The 26,132-nt window shown below is 44.1% G+C and overlaps 1 protein-coding gene across 1 annotated transcript in view; it reads right to left on the reverse strand.

Moving 5' to 3' along the window:
* Positions 1–14,819: 14,819 nt before the first annotated feature.
* Positions 14,820–26,132, reverse strand: part of Snrpd1 (small nuclear ribonucleoprotein D1 polypeptide) — an 11,518-nt gene continuing 205 nt past the window's right edge. The window contains exons 2-4 of the mRNA XM_010638705.3: positions 18,200–18,276; positions 15,409–15,600; positions 14,820–15,135 (exon numbers count right to left, since the gene is read on the reverse strand). Coding sequence (XP_010637007.1) covers positions 15,059–15,135; positions 15,409–15,600; positions 18,200–18,276 — 346 coding nt within the window. The 3' untranslated portion in view covers positions 14,820–15,058. The remainder of the gene's footprint in view (positions 15,136–15,408; positions 15,601–18,199; positions 18,277–26,132) is intronic.

Here is a 26,132-nt window from a genome sequence, read left to right on the forward strand (position 1 = left end):
AGTAAAAAAAAAAAAAAAAAAAAAAAACAAAAAAAAAAAAAAAAAAACGAAAAAACAAACTTTCTTCTGTAGGACTCCCAGTAGTTCCTGAAGGAATAATTTTATTTTATTTATTTTTTCCATTAAATTTATTGATATATTTTAGGTATACAGTATAGTTGCATCCATCATTGGGGTCTTGTACCTTTAAATCATGTATCTTGGTTCTTATTTTTTCCCCATTCCCCTGCCCTCCTTTCATCCCCTCCACCCTTCCCTATTTGCAAAGACTTTCTTTCCACTTTTTCAAAAAGGAGTAATTTTATTGCCGTTGTGAGTGTACTCAGTGGTAAAATTCACAAGGCCCTGGGTTGTATCCCAGCACCACACACACACACACACACACACACACACACACACACACACTGTAAGAGCGAGCGACACCATGTTGACCAGCAAACAACCTAGAGACTGTCGCTCCCCCCATCCCTTACAGGATAACTAATGATTCATTGTGAATTGTTAGGTAACTGCTTTGAAATAGCTGGGAAACTAAATGGAAACTGTAGTGAACACAGAGACCCAACACAAACCACGCCACTCCTTACTTGCCTGTAGTTGAATGTTCTGAACATCATAATCTAAGTTGTAAATGGAATAATGGATAATCGATCTGCTGGTCATTAGTACGTGACGGTCAAGTATATGCTTGAGATACACATATTAAGAGATCAGAAGAAGCTGGGCACAGTGGTACGTGCCTGTAATACCAGCACTCAGGAGCCTGAGGCAGGATGGCTATGAGTTCAAGGCCAGCCTGGACTAGGTAGTGAGATCCTATCTTAGAAAAGAAAAAAAAAAAAAGATATCACAAGTAGCTTCCTGGTAGGCAGAACAGAACAGGGCTGGCACAAGGGTTTACCAACGTCATCGACGACCCAAGTTCTGTTTGCCTGCTATACTTAGCAAGGTGGCTAGTGCTCTCGACACAGAGTAGCTGCTGCAGCTCCAGCCATCCCATTTGTGTCTAGAGAAGGAAAAGAGGGAAAGAATGGGCCCAGACATACCTGCCTTCCCTAATGGGATAACAGAGGCTTTCCCAGAAGTGTTGCACTAGTATCTACAGAACTGTGTCCCCTGTCCTCCCAGTGGATGTGCTCACGTCAGTAGCACACATACCATGGTCCCAGTTCAGTGGGAGACTGGGCATTCAAGTGTGCACTTTTTAGCGGTAGTGTAGTCTGGCAACAGATCGGGGCCTGGCAGAGGCTGCCGGGTTCCACACCCGCAGTGACATCCTCCATGCCATTAAACATTTTTTTCTTCCTTTTTTCACGACTTCAACCTGTGAGTCAAATGCATGTATCAGCTGGGAGGGGTGGCCCAGGCTGTCGTCCCAACACTCAGGAGGCTGAGGTAGGAGGATTGCTGTAAGTTCGAGGCCAAGGGCAGCCTGACTACATACTGAGACCCTGTCTCCAAAAAACGAGAAATAAATAAATAAAAAGTATATTCTGATGCTTGGCTGGCCTGAATCATATTTTTCAGTTTTTTTATTGGGATACAATTTACATATAAACCGGATCGAGACCTATGCGGCCCAGAAATAAAAGAGGCACCTTTTCCTGCTTTTCTGGGTCTGTTCCTCTGCGGAGCTTGACTCAGGATAGGAAATGAGGGCTGCGGAGCCGGCCGAGCCGGGAAGGGATCTAACCCAGCCGAACCGCATTCGGAGGAGGCGCGGAGCACCAGGTCATTCCGCAGAGGCAGCCTCAGAGACACCAAAACCTAAAAGCGCGCGCTACAGTTACGAGCACGAGCACAACAGAATAAGGGCACTGCAGACCGACTTTCCCTACAATGCCTGAAGCACACAAGCAGCGGGGTGGCTGCCTGGGGTCAGGAGGGCACAGCCAGTACGGATTCCCTGCACCCTGCAGCGGGTGTAGATCAGCGACACAGCGCCTGCCTGGCAAGCGTAAGGTCCTGAGCTCAATCCACGGTACCAAAAAAAAACAAACGAAAGGACACTTCACCCAGTGTAGTCCCCTCCTCAGACTCCTCCACCCCTTAGCCCGAGGCCACCACTAAACTTTGCCTCTATTGTTGGCTGTTCATTAAAATGGAACTATACGAAAGGATCAAGAGTCATACATAGCGATGTACGCATCCCATGTTTACAGCGACACAGTCTGTAATAGCTGAATCTCCGAAACAGCCCAGAGGCCCAGAAACCAATGAATGCATAAAGTAGATGTGATTTCTACATACACAGTGGAGTACTATGCTGCCACAAAGAAGGATAAACTTGACACGTTTCTAGCTAAATGGCACCGTGAGACCATACTCTTAAGTGAGATTAATCAGACACACATGTCTAAACATTGTTTCTCTGGTGTGAGAAACCAAAAGCGGAAATGCGGGGCCGGGGAGGTAGCTCAGTAGCTCCTAAGCACAAGGTCCTGAGTTTGATTCCTGGTAAAAAAAAAAAAAAAAAAGTGGAGAAAAGGACTAAAATGTATACTAGATATTAGGAAATGGAAGAATACATTCAAATGAGAAAGGGAACAAGGAGGGGGAATGGGGGAAGAAAAGGCAAAGGAAGGAAAAATAGAAATAAAACCTGTAACTCAAGAGGGGTAGATGGGTTAAAGGGAGGGGAGGGGAATGGGCGGGAGCAAGATCTATCACCCACAGGGACAAATTCCCTATTACGAATATAATCGTTACGTGTCCAAAATGCACCGATAAACTTAATTTTAAAAAAATTAAAATGGAACCATTTATTAGCTGGGCATGGTGACACACAGCTCTTATTCCAGCCCTCGGGAGGCTGAGGCAGAAAGGATCCCTGCGAGTCTGAGGCCAGCCTGGGCTAATCGGTGAGACTGCATCTCAAAGCAAAATATTTACAAGGGCTAAGGGTCGGGGATGTGGCTCAGCAGTAGTTGCTCTTGCCTTTTCTGCATGAGGTTCTGGGTTCAATCCTCAGTACTGGAAAGAAAAATCCTTCCCCATGGATATTTTTCCATCAATTCAAGTATTTTGTTAGCGTGTCCGTTTGTTCGTTTGTTTTGTGGCGCTGGGGATGAAACTCAGGCCCTGTGCGCGCTGCTGCCCGCAGCCGCCGGCGGCCTCTGACTTCTGCCTGCCCCGCGGGCTGTCCTGTCCCTGCCTCCCCTCTCCTGTCTTCCCGGAGTTCAGGCCTCTCCTAGACTCCGTCACTGCAGCTTTCCCTGTTGACTCTGCCAGGTACAAAGCAAGATACTGGATAAAATACAAACCGGAGCTTCTTTCATAGGAAAACTCCCACAAAGGAGGCAATTCTCCCAGCTCAGTAGACAATGGGCAATTTGCAGACGGGGCATCAGCCGGCCTGCAACGTGAGCAGACACTTGGCCTCGCTGATAACAAAGAGAAATGCAATCGAAATAATAGTTCTGATCTAATAGATTAGCAAAACTGTTTCAAAATAAATTTGATTTTATCCCATCCCGCACACCCCCTCCCCTCCCTATGTACAAAAGCCTTGTTTCCGCGTTTTCTTCTAGTTTCCTTTCTTTTCTTGTCCCTCCCTTCCTCTCCCCCGCCCTCCTCCCTGTGCCCTTCCCACCGGAACACTCTCTTCCCATTTCCCAACATCCAGTACCCATCTCGGGCCTTCTTTCCACTCCGTTTCTCACAGCAGATAAGCGATGCGGTGTTTAAGCGTGTGTGTCTGAGTCACTTCACTTCAGAGGATGGTCTCGAGTCCATCATTTAGCTGGAAACGTCTGAGGCCCATCCTTCTCTGGCAGAGTAGTGCTGCTCCACGGTATAAAAAACCCACGTCTTCTTTATCCACTCGTCACGTGACGGGCGCTGGCGCTGTTTCCCAGATTTAGCTGCTACACACTGGGCGTGTGAATATCACTGTGGTACGGTGCTTTTCATTATTTTGGGAAGAGACCAAGAAGAGGGATAGCTGGGTCAAATTGGGATGTGAAAAGGAGGCAGCCAGGGCAAGAGGGACTTGTGGACATGAGGAAAGAATAAGAGTTTCATGGGCAACTATTCCTGCAGTGGCTGAGTGGGCACCCGGAAAAAAAAAAAAAAAAAAAAGAAAAGCAACCTTAAGTAGAAATTAGAGGGGTGGGGATGTTAGACACAAAGCAGGAGTGGGAGAGGAGGCCTTCGGCAGCCTCTTTCTGACACAGACTATCTGGAAAATGAATCTGTTTCCCCTTCAGACTTCGGAGTCAAAGTGGTTAATTAAAAAATCTCACAGTTACTCTGAAGCTAGCAGAGCACCGGTCACAAGGTGAGCGCCTGCCTTCTTAGACCTTAAATTGGAGCCCAGGAGGAAAATGTGCGAGGCGGCGGTGTGACCCCGAACACCGGGAAAGTGCTATTTCAGCTCTGGCGCTCGCGCAAAGCGGTGTCTTGGGTCCTGATCTTCTCAGAGCGAGCGACCAGGATGCACAGAGAAGCTGATGCTCGTGCCACGGTCCCACAGCACCGGCAACGGTAGGGACGAAGTGGCTTGTACTGTTTTGCTGCTAAGTTTTATTTCTAAGTAAAAAAGCATTTTTATATCCATGAGCCTTGTGCTGATAAAAGAACAAAAGTTTTCTGCTTTTGTCATATGCGTTAGAAAGATGTAAAATTTTCACCGTCGTTATTTATCCCTGTTCCCAAATGCTGAACTTCGGAGATTCTGCTTCTCACTCTATCCTTCCACCACCTAAATGCAGGAGTTACTGGGCCAGGGATTTGGCTCAGTGGTTCCGCCGCCTGCCTGGAAAGCACAAGGCCCCGAGTTCGATCCTCAGGCCCCCCGCCCTAAGTCAAGAATTTGGCCAGAGTAATTTGCCTCTCTGAATTTTTTTTTTTTTTTTTTTTTTTTTTTTTGTACTGGGGATCAAACTCGGGACCTCGTACTCGCGAGGCAGGCGGCAGAACCACTGAGTGAATCCCTGGCTAAGCTGTCCTGCCATTGCCTTTCTGCAGGTCTGCTGGGCCTGCGTCCAGTCACTGAGCTCCCGGCAGGACTCATAGGGAGGCTTGTTTCTAAAGCACGGAGTCGCCAGAGCCCGGCTTGGTCTTCAGATCAGTTTCTTACCCGTCTCTAAGGATAGCTGACCTAGCATTGGTGTCTCTCACTAGGAGTCCTCGGGAAGACTCAGGTAAATACAGGGGGCTCAGACCTGCCTGAGCCTCTTTATACAGAGCTGTAGTCTTAATTCTGGTGGGTTTAATACAAGATTATTGTGTTTTAACATGTAGCAATATTTTGCCACTCAAGCCCAGAAGGTAAAGTGTTTTGTCTTTTTGTGCAATGGTTTGGCAGAAGATAGACATTGGACTTCCAAATGTTACAGTAACCAAGGAAAAGAGTAACAAGTTAGCCAGGTGTGGTGACACACATCTGTAGTCCCACTACTACTGGAGGCTGAAGCAGGAGGATCGCTGTGAGTTCCAGGCCAGCCTGGACTACACAGTGGCTTCAAGGCCAGCCTCAACAACACGGCGGAACCCTGTCTCAAACAAACAAACGAAAGGAGTAACACCCAAATGTCAGCAATGACAGTGCCGGTGAGAGCACTCTTACATTCTTGGTGAAAACGTAAAATGAGGCAGCCACGTGGGGAAGCCTAGAAGTTCCCAGAAGTCCTACAGCTAGAGTTACCCCAAGATCCAGGTATACACATTTTTGTTGTTGTTGCTGGATGTGGTCTTGTTGTGTTCCCCAGGCTGGTCCTGAAATGCTGGACTCAAGTGACCCTGCCACCTTAGCTTCCCAAGTAGCTGGGATGGAAGGAAGTGTACACTGGGAAGAATCAGAAACAATACGTCAAAAGAAATGTGGACCTTTTGGTGGGGTACCAGAAATCGAATTAAGGGCCTCCTGCTTGCCACTGAGCCACTTGTACCACTGAGCTACATCCTCACCCAGTAACAGAATTTGTACATGAATGCTCAGAGCAATATTATTCCCCATAGCCAAAAAATAGAAATAACTCAAATGCCCTTTAACTGAGGAATGGATATGAATAAAAAAATATATATATTAAAAGGGTTACTGTTGAGTTCCTGTAGTCCCGACTCAGGAGGCTGAGGCAGAAGAGTCGCTTGATCCCAGGAATTTGAGGCTAGTGTGGGCAAGAAGGTAAAGAACCTGTCAGTTTCAAAAAACAAAAAATCAAACAAAAACAAAGGGTTAACGAGTGTGGTGGTACATGCCTAGAACCCCAGCTCTCAGGAGGCTAAGGCAGGGGGATTGCTGTGAATTCCCTCACAGCAACAAAATAAAGAACAAGAACCAGCTGCTGAAATTCTAGGACATTTGTGCCTCGATCAGCATCGTTTGGCAGTCTGAAATTGCCAGGGTACAGAATGCTATAGGTCATCGAATATTTAGCACCCGAAGGCTGTCAGCAGACTTGCTGCTCAAATGTTTCTAGGGAGCTTTTTTTTTGGTACTGGGGATTGAACTCGGGTCATCGCACTTGCAAGGCAGGCAATGAAACCACTGAGCTAAATCCCCAGCCATAGGATGCTTCTTTAAGCAAATAAAATATGGCAAACATCCGGCTCTCCTACCCACACTAGTCAGTGTCATTTTCAGAGGCGAGGTAGCTGCTGTGTTTATTTTCCCTTGGCCAAGTTTTCAAGCACAGCTTTGAAAATTACATAACCTGACAAGCTGAATTGCTCCAAATGCACGCTTTTACAGGTCAAGGAAATATCAGCAAGTTCATGTAGATCCACTCAAGCACTCCTGTGGTCCAGCCTGAGCTGCCCTCAGCTGGAATGCGGGCCTCTCTGCTCTCATGGCTGCTGCCTTCCTGCTGCCCCTCCTGAGCTGGACATGCAGCTCACCACGGCCCAGGTTGTACGTACTGCGCTACTCAGTGTTGCTCCACACCGAGCCTCCTGTGTCTGTATCACTTGCTAGATACACACAATTTCCTTAATCCTCACCCCGAGGGACACGGCGGCGACAGGATGTTCTCACTATGCAGCCAGCTGCTGGGCTGAATAGAGATCAGGGGCAGGGTCCATACCCAGCATGCACAGCCCTGGGCTGAGCTCCCAAACTGCAGAACAGAAAACCCCAAACCGAAATCCTATACAACATTCTTCAAAGTCTTCCTGCATATACCAGCAAGATCTTAATTCTGCACTCCTTAAGTTTACAGAGGGTTCCCCACTCCCCATTTTATGGGGCTTTCTTTTTGGGTGAATTGCACTATCTTCTTTAGTCACTTTTTAATCACTGGCTTTCTCTAATTTATAAGACTACTTTATATATTTTAGATACAAACCCTCCTCAACTGGTTATATGAATTTGCAGGGATTTTTCTCCCAGTCAGTGAACTGCTGAAGAAAAAACATTTTTACAGTGGCATTTTAACATGACTCAACAGTTAGCAATTCTAGCCCTGTGCCTGTTTGCATAAAGTTTTTTGTTTTGTTTTGTTTGTTTTGTTTTTTTGAGGCAAGAGCTCTCTTTGTAGTTCAGGCTGGCCCTGAACTCACTGTGTAGCCCAGGCTGGTCTCGAACTTGTGGTGATCCTCCTGCCTCAGCCTCCCGAGTGCTGGGATTACAGGTGTGCACCACCATGCCTGGCTGCACAAAGTTTTATTGGAACTCAGCTGTACCCATTCATTCATCTATGGCTGCTTTTAGTAGAGTAGAGCAGTTAAGAAAGAGACCACAGCACTTGCAAAGCCTAAAATATTTAGTACCTGGCTCTTTACAAAGCAAGTTTGGTGATTCCTAGTTTCTCCTAAAGTAATCTACTTATCATTCTAATTTTAGACAGATATGGTTATTTCTCTCCTAATTAAGAAACTCAGGGATGTAGCTCAGTGGCACCATGCCTGCCTAGCAAGTGCAAGGTCCTGAGTTCGATCCCTGGCACTGGGGAGGCGGGGAGAAACACAATGAGAATCTTTAGAAGTCTAAACTGTCAACTTTTCAGAAACAGAATTCTGCACCTGGAATCCCAACAGTTGGGAGGCTGAGGTAAGTGGATTGCCATGAGTTTGAGGCCAGCCTGAACTACAGAGCGACAACTTCTCTCAAAAAAATAAAAAATCACCAGGCATGGTGGCACAAGCCTGTAATCCCTGCGCTCAGGAGGCTGAGGCAGGAGGATCACTGTGAGTTCGAGACCAGCCTGGGCTACACAGTGAGTTCCAGGTCAGTCTCAACTACATAGTGAGACCCTGTCTAAAATTTTAAAAAACAAAAAAACAAATGGAATTCTGGGTAAAACTGCAGGGAAAAAAAATTAACATTTTTGAGATATCTTAAAAACTGCTTTCTAGAAAGCTGCCTCCCACCTACACTAGGAGGTCTTTTTTGTTTTTGTTTTTTTTAAAAGGGGCCTTCTTTGAACAGCAGTAAACACTATTAAAAATTACTCCTAAATTTAATTACTCATAATACATGAAAAATAACATTTGTTTACAATTACATATCACATAATTTCCTCTGATTTTAATACTTTAAAATGCTTTGGTTAGAGTCTCTATACTTTTATTATACTTTTTTCCTAGAAAAACGATTTATCCCATCACCGAGATTTAGCCCCTTGATCCTCAGAATATCAAAGTCAGTTTAACAGTTAATGCTACAGGGTTCTTGAGTCATTTGTAGGAAAACAGATGGATCTTGAGCCCACAATGTTAAGTGAAGAAATCAGACACACAAGCTTAAATATCACAAGGTTTCTCCAGTATGAGAAACCCAAAACATAAAGTGCAAAAGAAAATACAGGAAAAAGAGACAGAAAAAAGTTACTGTACTCCAGTACGGCCAATGTATCTACAAGTGTGCCTTGATTTAGTATAATTGTTTCATGTTTTTCTGTTAGTCTGGCTCTTAATCTGTATTTGTGAGGATTAACGTGATAAAGACTTAAAAAATAACTGAATCTGATGCTAGAAAAAAACAAAATGCGGGTAGAGGGAAGGGGGGGAAAGAATTGAGACATTATATACATGTACCAACTCCCCACAATGAATGTAATCATTATGTACTGCAAACGCGTACTAATAAAAAAGAAATAAAGAATACAGGGTTCTTGCCTACAGAACTGCATCTAAATTGTAGCTGTGTTGCTGGGGCTTTAGCTCAGCGGTGCCGCCTGCCCTGCAAGCGCAAGGTCCTGAGTTTGATTCCCACTACATACATACATACACAAATGCATTCCAGCTGTGCTGGGAACTGCTAGGCGCAGAGGATTGGAAGGCTGAGGCAGGAGGATCCCTTGGGCCCAAAAGTTTGAGGCTAGCCTGGGCAATATAGGAAGACCCTGCCTCAAAATCAACATACCATCACCACCTCCAATCGCCACAAAAAACTGTGGGAACTACAGGCAGTTACGTGGCCTCATAAAAGGGATTAGTGCAGAAGCTAGCACAGACCAAGTCATACATACGTCAAATAACAAGAGTAATTCCCTATGCCTGTCATCCTAGCGTTCAGGAGGGATGAATGCTGAGGCACGAGGACCACAAGTTCCAGGCCAGCCCGGCCTACACAGTGAGCTCCAGGTCGGTCTCAACTACACAGTAAGGCCCTGTCTCAAAAAACCAAACCAACAAATGAGTAATTCATTGTGTTTTTAAAAATCCTTTACATCAATGGCATTAAATTTAAAATAACTGGAAAAATCTGGCCTGGAATGAGCATTTATTAAGTCTATTTATTATCTATAAAGAAGCTACTTAAACTCACCAGGATTGGCTGGCTGTGTAGCTCAGAGGCAGAGGAAGTGCCAAGCCTCTGCAGCTCCGGAGGGAAGCTCTCCTGGTAACCACAGCAACCCCACCCGCAGTGAACACCTGCACCTTCTCACAGCCCGGGCTGCCCCCTGCGTATGCTACAATTCGTGGCTTTATGGTTCAAGTTTTCAAAAAAGATGTTAGAGCCAAGTTTTGCCACTGCCCCACAAGTGCTCAGAAAGGAGAAAATTAAAGTTCTGGAGTCCATGGAAAATCTTTACTCTCCTTACACTCACTGCATATTGTACTTTAAAGAGAAAATGGTTGAGGTGGTCACTGTCTCTACCTAGAACTCAAATTAAGCAGACAAGAATTCCCAGTGCACAGAATCTCAGGCTTCGATTTTCTGATGCGTGTTGGGTATTAACAAAGAGAAAGGGGCTGAGGAGGCGGCTGACAGAGGACAACACACTTCTCACGTGCCAGGCGCGGGGCTCAATCTCCAACACCAGAACTATCCAGAAAGAAGTTTATTATGTTTAATGGCAAATTAAAATTTATGCCTCTTAAACTGCATCTCTGGATGCGTAGGTCAGTGGCAGAGCCAATGTTTAGAATGCTTGAGGCGCTGGATTTTTTTTTTTTTTTTCCTGGTACCAGGGATCGAACTTCAGTCCTTGCACTTGCGAAGCAGGCGCCAGGACCACTGAGCTAAATCCCCAGCCCGAGGCCCTGGGTTTAATACCCAGCACCAAAAAAGATGCATCTCAATGTCACAGATGTTAAAAAAGCATTTTAAAAAATCTGTCTAGCTGGGGATTTAGCTCAGTGGCACCAGACCTGCCTTCACAAGCACAAGGTCCCGCGTTGATCCCTGGTACTGGAAAAAAGTCTTAAGCCAAGAGTGGTGGCACCTGGAAGGCTGTAATCCCACTCATTTGGGAGGCTCAGGCAGGAGTATCAAAATCTGAGGTCAGTTTGGCCAATTTAGCAAGACTCTGCCTGAAATTTTTTTCTTAAAATGCTTAAAAAGGGATGGGAATATCGCTCAGGACTGCTTGGATTCAGCCTTCAGTACCAAAAATATCCATCCATGTGTGGATTAGTGTGTGACCCCCAGCAACTAACAGCAAAACAAAAAAGAGAAAAATATGAGTGGATGAAAATACCCAGAATGAAAGCACAGCGGGACATCTCTGCCTTCCCTTTGGTAACAAGCACCTTACACATTTAGGTAGCATGTGAAGTATGGTGAAGACTAATTACTTAGTTCTATAAGGCATCCACTTGCTTAAATTTTTTCATTTTGGTACTGGGATCAAACTCAGGACCTTGTGCTTGCCAGGCAGGCGCAGTGCCTCTGAGCTAATCCCCGGCCTGACTTGTTAGAATTTCTACCACCACCATCAGCACCTTGCCGCTTCCAGTCACATGTGGGGGGTCAAGAGCAGATGTCACCGGGGACTTAGATCAGCGGTGCCACCACCTGCCTCACAAGTGCAAGGTCCCGAGTTCCATCCCTGGTACCAAAAACAAAAACAAAAAAAAAACAAACCATCGAGCAGATGTCACCAAACTTGCCCCTTGCGACCTGAGGTTGGACAGTCACCTTTGCTGTTTGCTCAGCTTCATTTTGTAAGCGAACGGCCCTTTCCCTGGTGCGTGTGTAGCCAGCTATTGGCATTTCCGTCTAGTAGCCCCCAGGCGTAGTGCTGCTGAGGCCCCTGGTTCAAGGCTATGCTGTGCCTCAGCTAACTGGAGGACCAGATAAGCCCTGCTCATGCTGGCCAAGTGCAATGCGGGTGAGCCAACAGCACTTCAGGAAGGTTCTCTTAACCAGAAACAAAAGGGAGGTGACCAGAGGCTTGCAGGAACCTAACCTCAGGAGCAGGGCTCAGCATTCACAGAACATCAGAACTCTCACTGCTGCGGACACTGAGAAACAACTGCATTCCACCAGTTCGGCGATGGTGGGCCTTTTAGAATGCTCAGGGATACAAATAGCCTTGAACCACTGAGCTCAATCCCCGGCCCTGCACATCAATTTTTATTTCAGGTTTTCCTTTTAGTCTAGAAGCTCCAGGAGGGCAGAAGCCAACTGTATTTTGTTTTGAGACGGCGTCTCACTGTGTAGCCGGGGTGGCCTTGAACTTGAGGAGCTCTTCTTGCCTCAGCTTCCCGAGTGCTGGGGTTGCAGCTGTGTCTTCAAACCTCTTCACACAGCTGCAGTCCCTGGCCTTCAGCTTGGATCACAAAACAGCAGGAGCAATACCAGATCAGAGCATGGGACAGTCAAATGTGAAGCAGTTATTTATTCCGCCAGCTCTTAATTTACAAGAGAAAAACTCCATGTGGCTGGACTTTTTTGGTACCAGGGATGGAACTCGGGTGCTTGTGCTTGTGAGGCAGGTGGAGGATAAATTCCTGGCCCTCGGCTGGAGTTTATTAGGCTAGTTCAATTTTATTAGCTGTGCCCTAGCTTGGTGCTAGGACCTCTTGCAGATACTAAGACCTGTGGATATTTGCAAATAACCTGTACATATCCTTTGGTTTTGAGACAGGATCTTGCTAGGTAGCCCAGAATGGAATCAAACTAGCATCTCAACTAGCACCTGAGCCTCCTGAGTGTGGGACCCAGGAGTGCACCAACGTGTCCAGACAGACACCTTTTTTTCTGTATATTGGGGATTGAAGCCATAAAAGCATGTGGTCCACCACTGAGCTATACCCCTAGCCCCTTCTCATACATATATAATTTTTTTTCCTGAGTTTATTGGTAGTTTAGGTATACAGTACAGTTACATTCATCACTGGGATCTTGTACCTTTACATGACAGGTCTTGGTTCTCATTTTTTCCCCTTACCCCTTGCCCTCCCTTCATCTCATATATATTTTTTGAGACAGAGTCTCAATATGTATTCCAGGCTGCTCAAAACTGGGAATGAACCCACCTATCTCAGCCTCCAGAGTGCTGGGACTGCAGTTGTGTTTAGCACCCAGCCGCCCTCCAGGATACTTATACCTACACAATGTATGTGATATGCACAGTACAAAATTACTTCCTGTGCCACACTGTTTAGGGGATAAAGAAAAACTATCTGGACATATTCAGGATGTTGTTTTTTTCAAACTCAAGCTTTTGTGTGTGAACAGATGGCTTTGCACTTAATGAAAGCTCTACCGAGTTAAATTTTTTAAAAAATTTCTTTCTTAAACTGAGTTAGGATCTAAGTTGCCTGGGTTGCTGAGTAGCTAGGATTGCAGGTGTACACTGCCATGACCAGCTTTTTTACAACTTCTGATTCCGGATTTACTGAATTTCTGGACATGGATCCCATGGGGAGCTGATGGTATTATCAAAGATACTCACACAAAGCGGTCTCCAGCATAATGGACCTCACACATTTCCCATGTTGGATCAAGAATTTGTGATAAAGCTGTCTGACCACAGCTAAAATCGTGTAACTTTATAAAAAATAAACGAGGTGGGTCAAAGGTGCGCGCCATTTCACCCAGCTTTTTATGAACTTCTTAAATACACACACACACACACACACACACAGGTTCACATTATCTCTCAATTGACACAACCTTGTTCAAGGTTTTGGTTGTTTCTTTCGGCGGCCAGAACTTGAAGCACACTAGGCAAATGCTCTACCATACCACTGAGCTTTCTCTCCAGCACTATCAAACGTCTCTCAAAATTAACAATTTATCCAGAAAACTTCTTTAGCATTAGAAGCCATATGCATATCAAAAACTATGAAAAGAGATCAGGCCCCTCTCATTTTCAAAGTTACTCTTCCTCAGCATGTTATTAGTAGTAAGCGTGACAAGGAATTATAAATATTGAGGCATGTTTTCCTCAAATTTAACCAATTAAAATATTTTTTAAAAACTTGGGGGCCGGGGATTTAGCTCATGGGTGCCACACCTGCCTCACAAATGTAAGGTCCTGAGTTGATCTCAGGTACAAAGAAAAGAAAGTTTGGCCTGGCAAGTGTGGTGCTACACGCCCAAAGCCCCAGAATGTGGAGGGCTGATGCAGAGATACAAAGTTCAAGGCCAGCCCCAACTATATAACAAGACTCTGTCTCAAAAAAACAGATAAAGAACTATTTGCTGGGGGCTGGAGATGTAGCTCAGCTCAGGCACAATACCTGCCTGGCAAGCTTGAGGCCCCGAGTTCAAGTTCCAGTATCAAAAAAGGAAAAAAAAAATGGTTTTGCTATCAAATAGAGTATTTCCCTTTTGTTCTTTTTTATAGCAAAACATTTATTGGTACATTTTAAACATACATGATAACACTCATTATAAGGAATGTGCACCTCCCTTTTGTTCTTAAAGAACTCTTTACACTAGTATCTGAGGGACCACGGACAGGCGCATCCCACACAGGCTTCCACACTGCTCACAAATGACAATCGAGCGAGTCATCCAAGTCTCAATTCAGGAGAATAGAAAACTGCATTTTATTGAGAACCCATTAAAAAAAGTGAAACAAACAAACATTAACTGACAATAAAATCACTGGTTTCTGACTCAGCAGATAACTATCAACCTGTAACACACACCGATGTTTCTGAGTTAACCCGAGGAGAGGAGAGTCAATTTAGACCTAACCCCATAAAGGACATTGATTTCGGAAACACCAGAACTCATTTCATCTGTGGCCAGGTCCCACACAGTGGAATCAGAGCAACCAATGAAATGTTATGCAGTGCACGTGAAATAAAAAGGTGTATATTTCACGTATAATCACTATGAAAGAAAAATCTCAGTTTATTAAGAAAAAAACAAAAAACAAAAAAGACCAAGCTGGCTGTGGCGCTGCACACCTGTAAGCCTACCACTCTGGGAAACTGAGACATGAGAATCCTCAGTTTGAGCCCAGCCTGAGCAATTTAGCAACTTAGCAAGACTCAGTCTTAAAAGAAAAAAAAAAAAAAAAAAAATCAAAAAGGGCTGAGCTCAGTATGAAGGCCCTGGGTTCCATCCCCAGTAAACCCCATCCCCAAAATAAGCTGGGCATTGGTGGCACGTGCCTGTAATCTCATGACTTGAGAGGTTGAGGCAGGAGGTTCGCCACAGGTCTGAGGCCAGCCTGGGCTACACAAGTGCAAGCCCAAGCTGAACTGCATAGCGAGACCCTGTCTGAAAAAGAAAACCAAAAAGAAAAAAAAAGGGGAGCTGATTTGCTTTCACTGTGTTAATTTCACACACATAGCAAACTACTAAAACTTGAACTTGGTAACAGTGAACAGACAATGCTGTCCCACATTTATCTTTATTAAAAACTGACAAACAAAACCTGTACAAAAAATATCCCAAATCACTTCCGCACCCGTCCCTGGGAGAGGCTTATCGCCGAGGGCCCCCTCTTCCTCTGCCACGGCCACGTCCTCGTCCTCGGCCCCGGCCCCGGCCTCTTCCGGCAACTGAGGGAGAGAGAGAAAGACAAACAAGTGGAATTCTCCTCTGCACTAACATCACTTGCCCACTTATGAGCAGCCCTTCCCTCCCATCACATAGCTTTTGTTTTGTGAGATAAGGTCTCTATGTAGCCCAGGCTGGCCTCGAACCTGTGATCTTCTGCATCAGCCACGTAAGTACTGGCATGCGCCACCACACCTGGCTACATGTAGTATTTTGAATAGTGGATTAGGGCTTAAATACACCATATATAAAAATTCATAACCCTTCAAACTTACCAGCCTCCCTCTTCTTAGATTTCACCTTAGGTTCAACATCCACAAGTAGCGTGTCCAGAGGCAAGCTGTCTGGCAGGATAAAGTAGCGAATGTTATTTCCGCGAATGCTCAAGGTTTCCAGCTGCACCGGCTCTCTGTTCTTCAGGGTCATCTTCACCGCTTTCAGATGTGTGTTCATGCTGACATCTACGCCTACAGAGGAAGGAGCAGAGCAACTGTCAGCTTAGCCCCAGTGAAGCCCCGAGGTCAGCGCACTGATCGCCAGGGCTCAGCTGCTGAGCAGTGCATGGGAAGAGCAGACTCCCGTCTTTCCTTCACACAGTGGGGACGCTGGCATGGGCACAGGAGGCCGGCCCTGGGACCCCGGGCCTCCGCGTCCTTCCTGCCCCAGGGTGCACAAGGTGCTCACTGTAGTTCTCCCCATCTCTGCGCCTCCTCACGCCACATCCCACCTTTGTGAGTCAGGCTCACCTTTATTTTTAAAGTCAAGGTCAGAAAACAGGAATTCTCTAAACTTTCCCAAAACCTACCCCAAAATTTTCAGTGTTACTAATTCTTTCCTCCTTTGTCCCAGTCAGAAGGTCCTTTCCTGAATTAATATTCTCTTTGCTGGGTGGAGAAGATAGCAATGAGCAAAGAAGAAACTAGAAGGCTCTGAGGTACCACAATCCATCACCGCCAACAGCACCACAGGCCAAGCCTGGAGCCTTTACCACATGGGTCTTGGGGGACATTCAGACCCAAACTGAAACGGTAGCTATGTGTGGCTTGTTCAAGTTGAGACAATGCTTTCAATTACTTTAGTAAGTACCCAGGGTACTCAAGCTATAGAATTTGCTTTAGGGAAGCAGCCTAGCTTTAGTTGAAAGTATTACTCCTAAGGCTCCGAACTGGATAGGGCTGTCTGCATGATCCACACCTCTCCTACTTGCTCACAAACAAAAGCATTTGGCAAGATTCTGTTTTTGTTTGCAAACGCTACAGCCATCTTCCAAAATCATGGAACAAATTAAGTTTGTGAAACCAGCACCACTGTACTTTGGGAAGCTGAGGTAAAAGAATCTCAAATTCAAGCCCAGTCCGGGCAACTTAGTAACTTAATGAGACCATCTCAAAATTTTAAAAAGGGGCTGGGAAATGTAGCTCAGGGTGAAGGCCTTGGGTCCAACCCTTAACATCCCTAAATAAATAAATAAAACCACACACAAAAATTTCTTTGCTGTGTTCCACCTCCTTGGGGCAGGGCATTTATACTCCTAGGATCCAGGACTGTGCAGTGAGCCATCATAATACCCTCCCTCTCCCTGTGGGAGATGGCATGCTATCACGCTGAGAATGTATCCATATTTCTCTGTTCACACAGGACTCAAAAAACTAGTCAACAGTGGTTGTTAAGTGGGTAGAGAATCATCCTGGCACTTTGGAAAGCTGAGGCAGGCGGATCACAAGTTCAACCCTAGCCTGGGCAACTTACTAAATTAGTAAGACTGTGTCTCAAGATTAAAAATTTAACCAGATGTGAAAAAAAAATTAGCCAGGTATTGCAGCACACACCTGTAATCCTAGCACTCAGGAGGCTGAGGCAGGAGGAATACCCCAAGATAAGAGGCCAGCCTATGTTACATAATGAGTTCAAGGGTGGCCTGGACTGCATAGCCAGATCCTGCCTCAAAAAGCCAAAATAGCACTGCCACCTGCCTCACAAATGGAAAGTTCCAAGTTTGATCCCTGGTACAAAAGCAAACAAAACAGAACAAAACAAAGCAAAACAAAAACACCTTTAAAAAGCCAAAGTAAAATAAAATGGGTAGGTTATGCAGCTTAGTTGGCCCTGGTTTAACTCCCATTACCGAAACCAAACAAAAAGCCAAGAACAACCCCTGGCTCCTTAACACCTAAAAACAGTGCTCTGGAGAAAGCAGACTGGGTCAGTATGTGGGGGACTGCAACAGGGCAGTCACCTTCCTAGGGCACAGTCAGTATGCTCACAGATCTCATCGCCTTCACTTCACAGTAGCCGGGGCTGTAAAGTCCCAGTACATCCACCAACAGTGTGAGCTTAATTCTGTATGCTTCTCTTGATTTACTCAGAAGGTGATCTATGCGTCAAAACTTACTTAGAAATTTATAATTTCAATGCTTCGAGAATGGAACATATGCTAAGATAGCATTTTCTTTCATTTGGTCTGTCGGTTCTTTTGAAATTTCGCAATTTTTTTGCAATACCAACTATGAGCAATGAAAACACTTCAAACCCTTTTATCAACAGTATTTCCTCAGTGAGGTGAAATTACTGTTCCCTGACCTCCCCCTCATTTCCCACATATTTTTTACCCAGCACAGTAAGTTACAGTCTAACTGGGAAGGGAACATTCTAATCTAAGCACAATGTGTCCAAGGCAGAAGCAGCAGCATTCTACACAGAGGAGCACACAAGTAAAGGCCTAAGCAACAGGACACACTGTGAACTGTCAGTGTGGTTACAGACTAAGGAGGTTTAAGGAAGTCCAATTAATTCAGACAAAAAAAAAAGAGGATAACAGACCACGGATTTAGTTCAGTGGTGCTGCTGCCTGCCTCACAAGCCCAAGATCCTGAGTTCGATCTCTGGTACAAAAACAACAACAACAACAACAACAACAAAAAGATCAACACTACAATAAGAAACCAAAAAGAACTTCTGGTCCTAAGATGGAAGAGACGAGGAAACAAAAACCCAAACAAAATAACACTTGATCTTTGCCAAAAGGCTGAGAAGCAATGTGTTATAAAAACAGCTCAACCTGCATACCTGTGATTGTTCCATGGACCTGTGTTCCATTCTTCAATTCAATGGTGACAGTTTCATGACTCAATTTCATCAAAAATCTATAAAAATAGGAATAAAACCATGATTTCTCACTTTTAACACCTCCAATTCATATTCATTTAGTCGAAAAGGTGGTTACTAGAGGTTGAAAATCTGTTAAAATGTTATCCACATGAATTCCTATTAATCTGCATAACATTTTCAGCTTTCCGTGAAACTACACCCTCAATGGTCATAAAAGAGTATAATGCTAGCATTCTAAACAGACATTTGGGAGTTTGATTCTCTAAACCATTATACACTTTAACCTCAAATGAAAACACAGAAGTCCAATTACAAGCTATACAGAATACATACATAATTTTAACTGGTAGGACAAGAGGCTTATTGTCTGTGTAGAAATAAAGAACCTCCTCACCTGCCTCTCTGTATTTTTCTAGATTTTAAGCATATACCTAAGATTTGTCTTTAAATAAACTAGGTCATTAATGATTTTTATAACTGCAGTTCCCAGTCAGCAGTTTTGGTCAACATACATGAAGAGGTCAACAATATTCTACTAGGCCGGGCATGGTGGCGCACACCTGTAGTCCCAGCACTTGGGAGGTTGAGGCAGGAAGATCGCTGAGTTTGAGACCAGCCTGGGCTACACAGCGAGTTCCAGGTCAGTCTCAATTATATAGTGAGACCCTGTCTCAAAAAACAAACAAACAAACAGACAAACAATATTCCACTATATGGAAGTGTCATCATTTATTATGGCTCTACAGATGAACCTGTTTCTTTTTTCACTTTTACAAATCCACTATGCAGTCCTCACCAGCACCAGTTAATAGCCTTCCACATTTCTGTCCTCCATGTAGTAGAGGAGAGGTTGCTCTGCTTTCCCCTGGTTACTTGCGGGGCAGCCCCTGAGTATGGGAAGGTGCAGTCCATGAGCTGCTCCTGTGCGTGTGGGTTGTCTGGGAAGGAGCTCCATGGTAGAGCGCTTGCCTGCCAAGTGTGCAGCCCCGGGCTCGATCCAGCACTGTTTTCCTTTGTATTTTTTACCAGTCCGCTATTCATTCAGGTTGCGCTTTTTCATGTCTTGCTATGTTGCCAAGCCTGCTCTAAACTCCTGGGCTCAAATGATTCTCCAGCTTCAAAAGCAGGAACATTCAACCACACGTGTTTTTTTCTGCCCCTTCCGTTTTTATCTTGTTACATTTATCAGTTCGTCTTGGGTACGGGCATTGCTTAGAATATCATCCATGCCAAGATTGAAAAAACAGGCTCTCATTTCTGTTTATAGAGTTTTAATCTACCTAGAATTCATTTCCTTTTTCTTTTTTTCTTTTTTTTGGTACCAGAGATCCAGCTCAGGACCTTGCACTTGCCAGGCAGGCACTGTGCCGCTGGGCTACGTCCCCAGCCCTAGGATTCGTCTCTTTTTCTGTGTCGCGTGAGGTATGAGCCGCCTTTGGTCTTCCCCTGCCTGAACAGCCAGGTGTCCCCATCCCCACGACGATCAATCCTTCTGCTCCTCTGGTTGTTCCTCTCGCTGGCCTCAAACTCTCAGCAATCCTCCGCCTCCACCTCCCAAGTGTGGGGATGACAGGTTTGAGCACCTATAGCGAGCTTTTTTTTTAACCTTTCTGAGACAGGGCCTCCCTAGGTATCCCAGGCTGGCCTTGAATTCGAGTCAATCCTCCTGTTTCAGCCTCCTGAGTACTGGATTACAGGCATGCACCACCCTGCCCCAACTATAGCCAGCTCTTGCATATTTTCATTTTGTCATTTGAAAACAAGCTACATGTGCTCACTTCAGCAGCACATATATTGAAAATAAGCTACATGTATGATGATATTTCAATATATTATATTTCCTAATGAGAACACTCTCAAGAAAATAAACAATAAGTTGGAAACTGGATAAAGATGTGGTTTTTCTATAAAATGGAATACTACTCAGCCATAAAGAATGAGAAAGTAGATTCATTCATAGGCAAATGGGTACATTTTGAGGACATACTCCTAAGTGAAATAAATAAGCCACACATATGCAAATACCGAATTACAAGGGGAAAAAATGAGAACCAAGACTTGGCGTGAAAAGGTACAAGATCCCAGTAATGAATGCAACTGTACTGTCTACCTAGAATATACCAATAAATTCAATTTAAAATAAAAAAATAAAAAATTGTAAAAAAACACAATAATCCTAAAGTATCACCTAATATACAGTTCATACTCATATTTTTTGGGGGGAGGAAGGTCTCACTACGTACTTCAGGCTGGCCATGAACTCTCTACGTAGCCCAAGATCCCAGTAATGAATGCAACTGTACTGTCTACCTAGAATATACCAATAAATTCAATTTAAAATAAAAAAATAAAAAATTGTAAAAAAACACAATAATCCTAAAGTATCACCTAATATACAGTTCATACTCATATTTTTTGGGGGGAGGAAGGTCTCACTACGTACTTCAGGCTGGCCATGAACTCTCTACGTAGCCCAGGCTGGCCTCAAACTTGTGGCGATCCTCCTGCCTCAGCCTCTCAAGTGTTAGGATTATGGGCATGGGCCACAAAGCCCAGCAGCTCATCCTCTGTGGCACACACCTTGTAGGACCATCACAACACCCCCCACACTAACTGGCCCATGGAGCCCTAACCTAGTCAACTCCCCCACAAGGCTACTGGTGAAGGTAGGGATCCTGACCTCTCTGGGTAATCTTGGGTGTGTGGAACTAGGGATCGTTGTGACTCAGAACCGTGCACTTGTCAGGCAGGTGTGGCGCCACTGAGCTAAATCTCTGGCCTACTGGGTAATCCTGGATTTGAACAGACATCCAGCTCAATGTTTTCACGATTAAAAGGAAGCCAACCTTAAGATGCTACATTTTTAGTGGTACAGACACCACAACAATGGTGGGAATTACTTGGTATTGGATTTAACAGACTTTTAAAAGGTCGTCTGTCCTAGCCAGATGTGGTGGTGTTTATGACTCCAGCTGTAGGAGGCTGAGGCAGAAGAATAAATTAAAGGGCATCCTGGGCAACTGTGCAAGTCTTGCCTCGATAAAGCAGCAACAAAAAGGGCTGTCCAGCCTGAGTGAGGTCCTGGCTTGTTCCTCAGGGCCTGGGGGTGGGGTCATACTAACACAAACATTCATGTGCTGAACGCCTTTTCAAAAAAAATAAAGATTCTTTCAACAAACTGTTAATGCTGATTAACAAGATTCAATTCGGCTCCAAATTTATTAGTAAGTTATGAGCCCAAATTTCAATCTACTGATTTCCTCCCATTATTGAGTTTCTATTTTTATTGTAATTGTCCCACTCAGTAGTAACTTTTACTATGAAAGTTCTTCAAATCAGCAAAGCACACTGGTGCACACTTATAATCCTAGCACTTTGGGAGGCTGAGGCAGGAGGTCTGCAAGTTCGAGACCAGCCTGGGCTACACAGTGAGTTCCAGAGCAGTCTGAACTACATAGTGAGACCCTGTCTCAAACAAACAAACAATGGATGCTATAAGAAATCAACCAATAACAAATGCTGGAGGGGCTGTGGGGAAAAGGAACTGTTCACTCTCCACTGTTGGTGGGAGTGTAAACTGGTGAAACCACCATGGAAAACAGTGTGTAGATTTCTTAAAAAACTAAAAAAAACAAAACAAACAAAAAAAAACCCCTAAAAGTAGAGGTTCCCTTTGACCAGCTATTCTTTTTGGTATCTTCCTGAAAGAATTAAAAGCATCACACCACAGTGACATATGCACATCCATGTTTATAGCAGCACAGTTTGTAATAGCTAAATCTTAGAAACAGCCCAAATGCCCATCAACTGATGAATGGATAAAGATGTGTGTGTGTTTTTAAAAGAAAATGGAGTACTACTTTGCCATAAAGAAAGATGAGCTTCAGACTTTTATAGTTAAATGGATGGATCTTGAGACCACACTCTTGAGTGAAATAAATCGACAGGTTTAAATACTGCATTGTAGCCGGGCATGGTGGTGCACACCTGTAATCCCAGCACTTGGGAGGCTGAGGCAGGAGGATCACTGTGAGTTCAAGACCAGCATGGGCTACATAGTGAGTTCCAGGTCAGTCTCAACTACATAGTGAGACCCTGTCTCAAAAAACAAAAACAAAAACACAAAAATAAATACTGCATTGTTTCTCTGATATGAGAAACCAAAAGTGGAAATAAGGACCGAAATGTATAACAGATATTGGGAAATGGGAAGAGGAACAAGGGAAGAAAAGAGGAAGGGATAAGAAAAAGTGAAAATAGAAGGAAAAAATGGAAACAGAGCTTTTGTACATAGGGAGGGGAGGGGGTTTAGGGGAAGGGAAATGGGACCAAAGAGATGGGATAAATCATATACAGGAGCAAATTTCCTTTAAATATTACCGTCGTGTATGCCTAAAACGCACCAATAAATGTTTTTTTATTTTATTTGGCACCAGGGATTGAACTCAGGACCTTGCCCTTGCAAGGCAGGCAGCAGAACCATTGAGCTAAATAAATACCTGGCCCACCAATAAATGTTTTACTTAAAAAAAAAAAAAAAAAGACAGTAGTAAGAAAAAGCACAAGGCTGGGATGGGGGTGTGGCACAGTGGTAGAGCACATGCACACACACACACACACACACACACACACACACACACACAAAGAAAAAGCAAAACACAAGGTACAAGTTATTTTAGGTACCACTGATGGAATATTGGCTTGAAAAAAACGAGTAGTGGAAAGGCAGGTCCCTCTCATGAAGACCATTTGGGAGGCAGAGGCAGGAGGATCACAAATTTTAAGCCAGCCTGGGGTATATGAGTTCAAGACCAACTTTAACTACAGAGTGGAGGTCATATTTATATTCTAAAGAGAGCTTAGGGAAGATACTCAAAATGATTAATTTCAGGGCCAGGGATTTAGCTCAGTGGTGCTGCAGACTGCCTCATAAGCACATTTCTTTTTTTTTTTTTTCTTTCCTGGTTCCAAGGACTGAACTCAGGATATACTGAACAATATCTCCAACCCTTTTCTGAGACAGGGTCTCACTAAGTCGCCCAGGCTGTACTCAAACTTGTGATCCTCCTACCTTAGCCCCCCACCCAGAGGGCTGGGATTACAGAATGGGCTATCACATCCAGCTAAAATCTATTTTATAAGACAAATGCACATTCCTGAGGAAGACCAACTAGTCAGCTACAACAATAAAGGTTAACACCACAGTAATCAGTAACAAAGGAACAAAGAGAATGATAAAATAGAACAGCGCCCAGAAATAGGCCACATCAACAGGACAGGTTTCCTACAAAGGTACCAATGCAGTCCAAGGCAAAGGTAAAATTTTTCAACAAATGAGGGCAGTATAACTGGAAATCTATACAGAAAAATGAACCTAGATCCCTACCTCCCACCATTGACCAAAATAAAATTATGACAGACTACAGTCATAACTTATAAGTAAAAAGTATAAAGAACCAGAAAGAAACATAAGAAAATATCTTCATAGTTTGAGAGCAGGCAGACAGAAGTTTCTTGGACAAGAACTATAAAATAAACCTGTGTGCAGTAACAAATACTACTAAGAAATGGGCAATCTAGTCAGGTATGGTGGTGCATGCCTGTAGACCTAGCTCTTTGGGAGGCTGAGGCAGGAATATTGCTGAGTTCCAGGCTAGCCTTAACTGCACAGTAAGATCCGCTCTGCCCAAAAGAAAAAGTAATCTGTAAAACAAGAGAAAATGTATCTGCCAAAGGACTAGCACATGGAGCATATATAGAATTCTTACTCAATAACAAAACACAAGCAGTCAAAATAGGAACATTCAACACCTCGCCTAGAAACAGATTCATGAGAATGATGAACACAATCATTATTAGGAAAATGCAAATTAAACCCAAGGAAATACCACTATATATACACCCACTAACATGCCTAGAATGAAATGCTGGTGAGTATGCAAAGAAATGGGAATTCGAATATATAGATATATTTATTTTTATTTATGGCTTATTTTTATTTTATTTTTTTAAATTCCAGGCTGTACTCAAACTTGTGATCCTCCTACCTTAGCCCCCCACCCAGAGGGCTGGGATTACAGAATGGGCTATCACATCCAGCTAAAATCTATTTTATAAGACAAATGCACATTCCTGAGGAAGACCAACTAGTCAGCTACAACAATAAAGGTTAACACCACAGTAATCAGTAACAAAGGAACAAAGAGAATGATAAAATAGAACAGCGCCCAGAAATAGGCCACATCAACAGGACAGGTTTCCTACAAAGGTACCAATGCAGTCCAAGGCAAAGGTAAAATTTTTCAACAAATGAGGGCAGTATAACTGGAAATCTATACAGAAAAATGAACCTAGATCCCTACCTCCCACCATTGACCAAAATAAAATTATGACAGACTACAGTCATAACTTATAAGTAAAAAGTATAAAGAACCAGAAAGAAACATAAGAAAATATCTTCATAGTTTGAGAGCAGGCAGACAGAAGTTTCTTGGACAAGAACTATAAAATAAACCTGTGTGCAGTAACAAATACTATTAAGAAATGGGCAATCTAGTCAGGTATGGTGGTGCATGCCTGTAGACCTAGCTCTTTGGGAGGCTGAGGCAGGAATATTGCTGAGTTCCAGGCTAGCCTTAACTGCACAGTAAGATCCGCTCTGCCCAAAAGAAAAAGTAATCTGTAAAACAAGAGAAAATGTATCTGCCAAAGGACTAGCACATGGAGCATATACAGAATTCTTACTCAATAACAAAACACAAGCAGTCAAAATAGGAACATTCAACACCTCGCCTAGAAACAGATTCATGAGAATGATGAACACAATCATTATTAGGAAAATGCAAATTAAACCCAAGGAAATACCACTATATATACACCCACTAACATGCCTAGAATGAAATGCTGGTGAGTATGCAAAGAAATGGGAATTCGAATATATAGATATATTTATTTTTATTTATGGCTTATTTTTATTTTATTTTTTTAAATTTTTTGAGACTGGGTCTCACTATGTAGTTGAGACTGACCTGGAACTCATTATGTAGCCCAGGCTGGTCTCGAACTCACAGCGATCCTCCTGCCTCAGCCTCCTGAGGGCTGGGATTACAGGCGTGCGCCACCACGCTCGGCTATATGTATCCTTTTTTACACCATTCAACACAAGGTTCCAAAAGAGCGGGCGTCCTGCCTTTTAAAACGTGCTATTACTACCTGTGTACACAGCATAACAGGTGGGTGCCCAATAACTGTTTAGACGACAGTGACAATCTTTTAGCCAACAGAAAGAAACTAGTTAATATTTCTCGTTGCTGGCTTGGTTATAACCTTCCGCCCCCAAATTCTGGACCTACTCAGGGGAAAACACTAAAATCTATTTATAGAGTTGATAATGAATTACTCAATTCCGTAAACTGGTCTCCAGTAGGCGCAAGTAACCCACGTAGTCACAGAAAGAAATAAAACGTGAGATATAGTTATCATCCATGCAATCGACCGCAACTAAAGGGCGTGATGCCTTCTGCTGCACAGTGGGGGATTTTCACAAAATCAAAAGCCAGCTTTCATGGGAACTGTAGGTGAAATAGTCAAGTCTAGGAAGCACCCCTCCCAAAGAAACCTAACTAAACCCCCACAAGTTTGTGGATTAGTTCCTCTTCAACTTAAAAAACTGTGCAAGCAGGTTCCGTTACTGGCAGCTTTTAAGTTTTCCAATGAGTCTAGAGCCGCTCTCCCGTGAAGGGATAGAAAGCGAACTCCTACGGGGCGATGCAGCTGGAGGGCCTTTCGTGGCGAGGCGGGAAGCAACGGCTGGGCCTCCACTTCCCCGTTCTGGACCGATGCGGCCCAGCCCGGAACTCGGGCGCAGCCACGAAGGGCACGGGAGCGGCGG

The sequence above is a fragment of the Fukomys damarensis genome, unplaced genomic scaffold (assembly GCF_012274545.1).
Source record: "Fukomys damarensis isolate Sample0158 unplaced genomic scaffold, DMR_v1.0_HiC HiC_scaffold_30, whole genome shotgun sequence".
In the NCBI taxonomy this organism is placed as follows: Eukaryota; Metazoa; Chordata; class Mammalia; order Rodentia; family Bathyergidae; genus Fukomys; species Fukomys damarensis.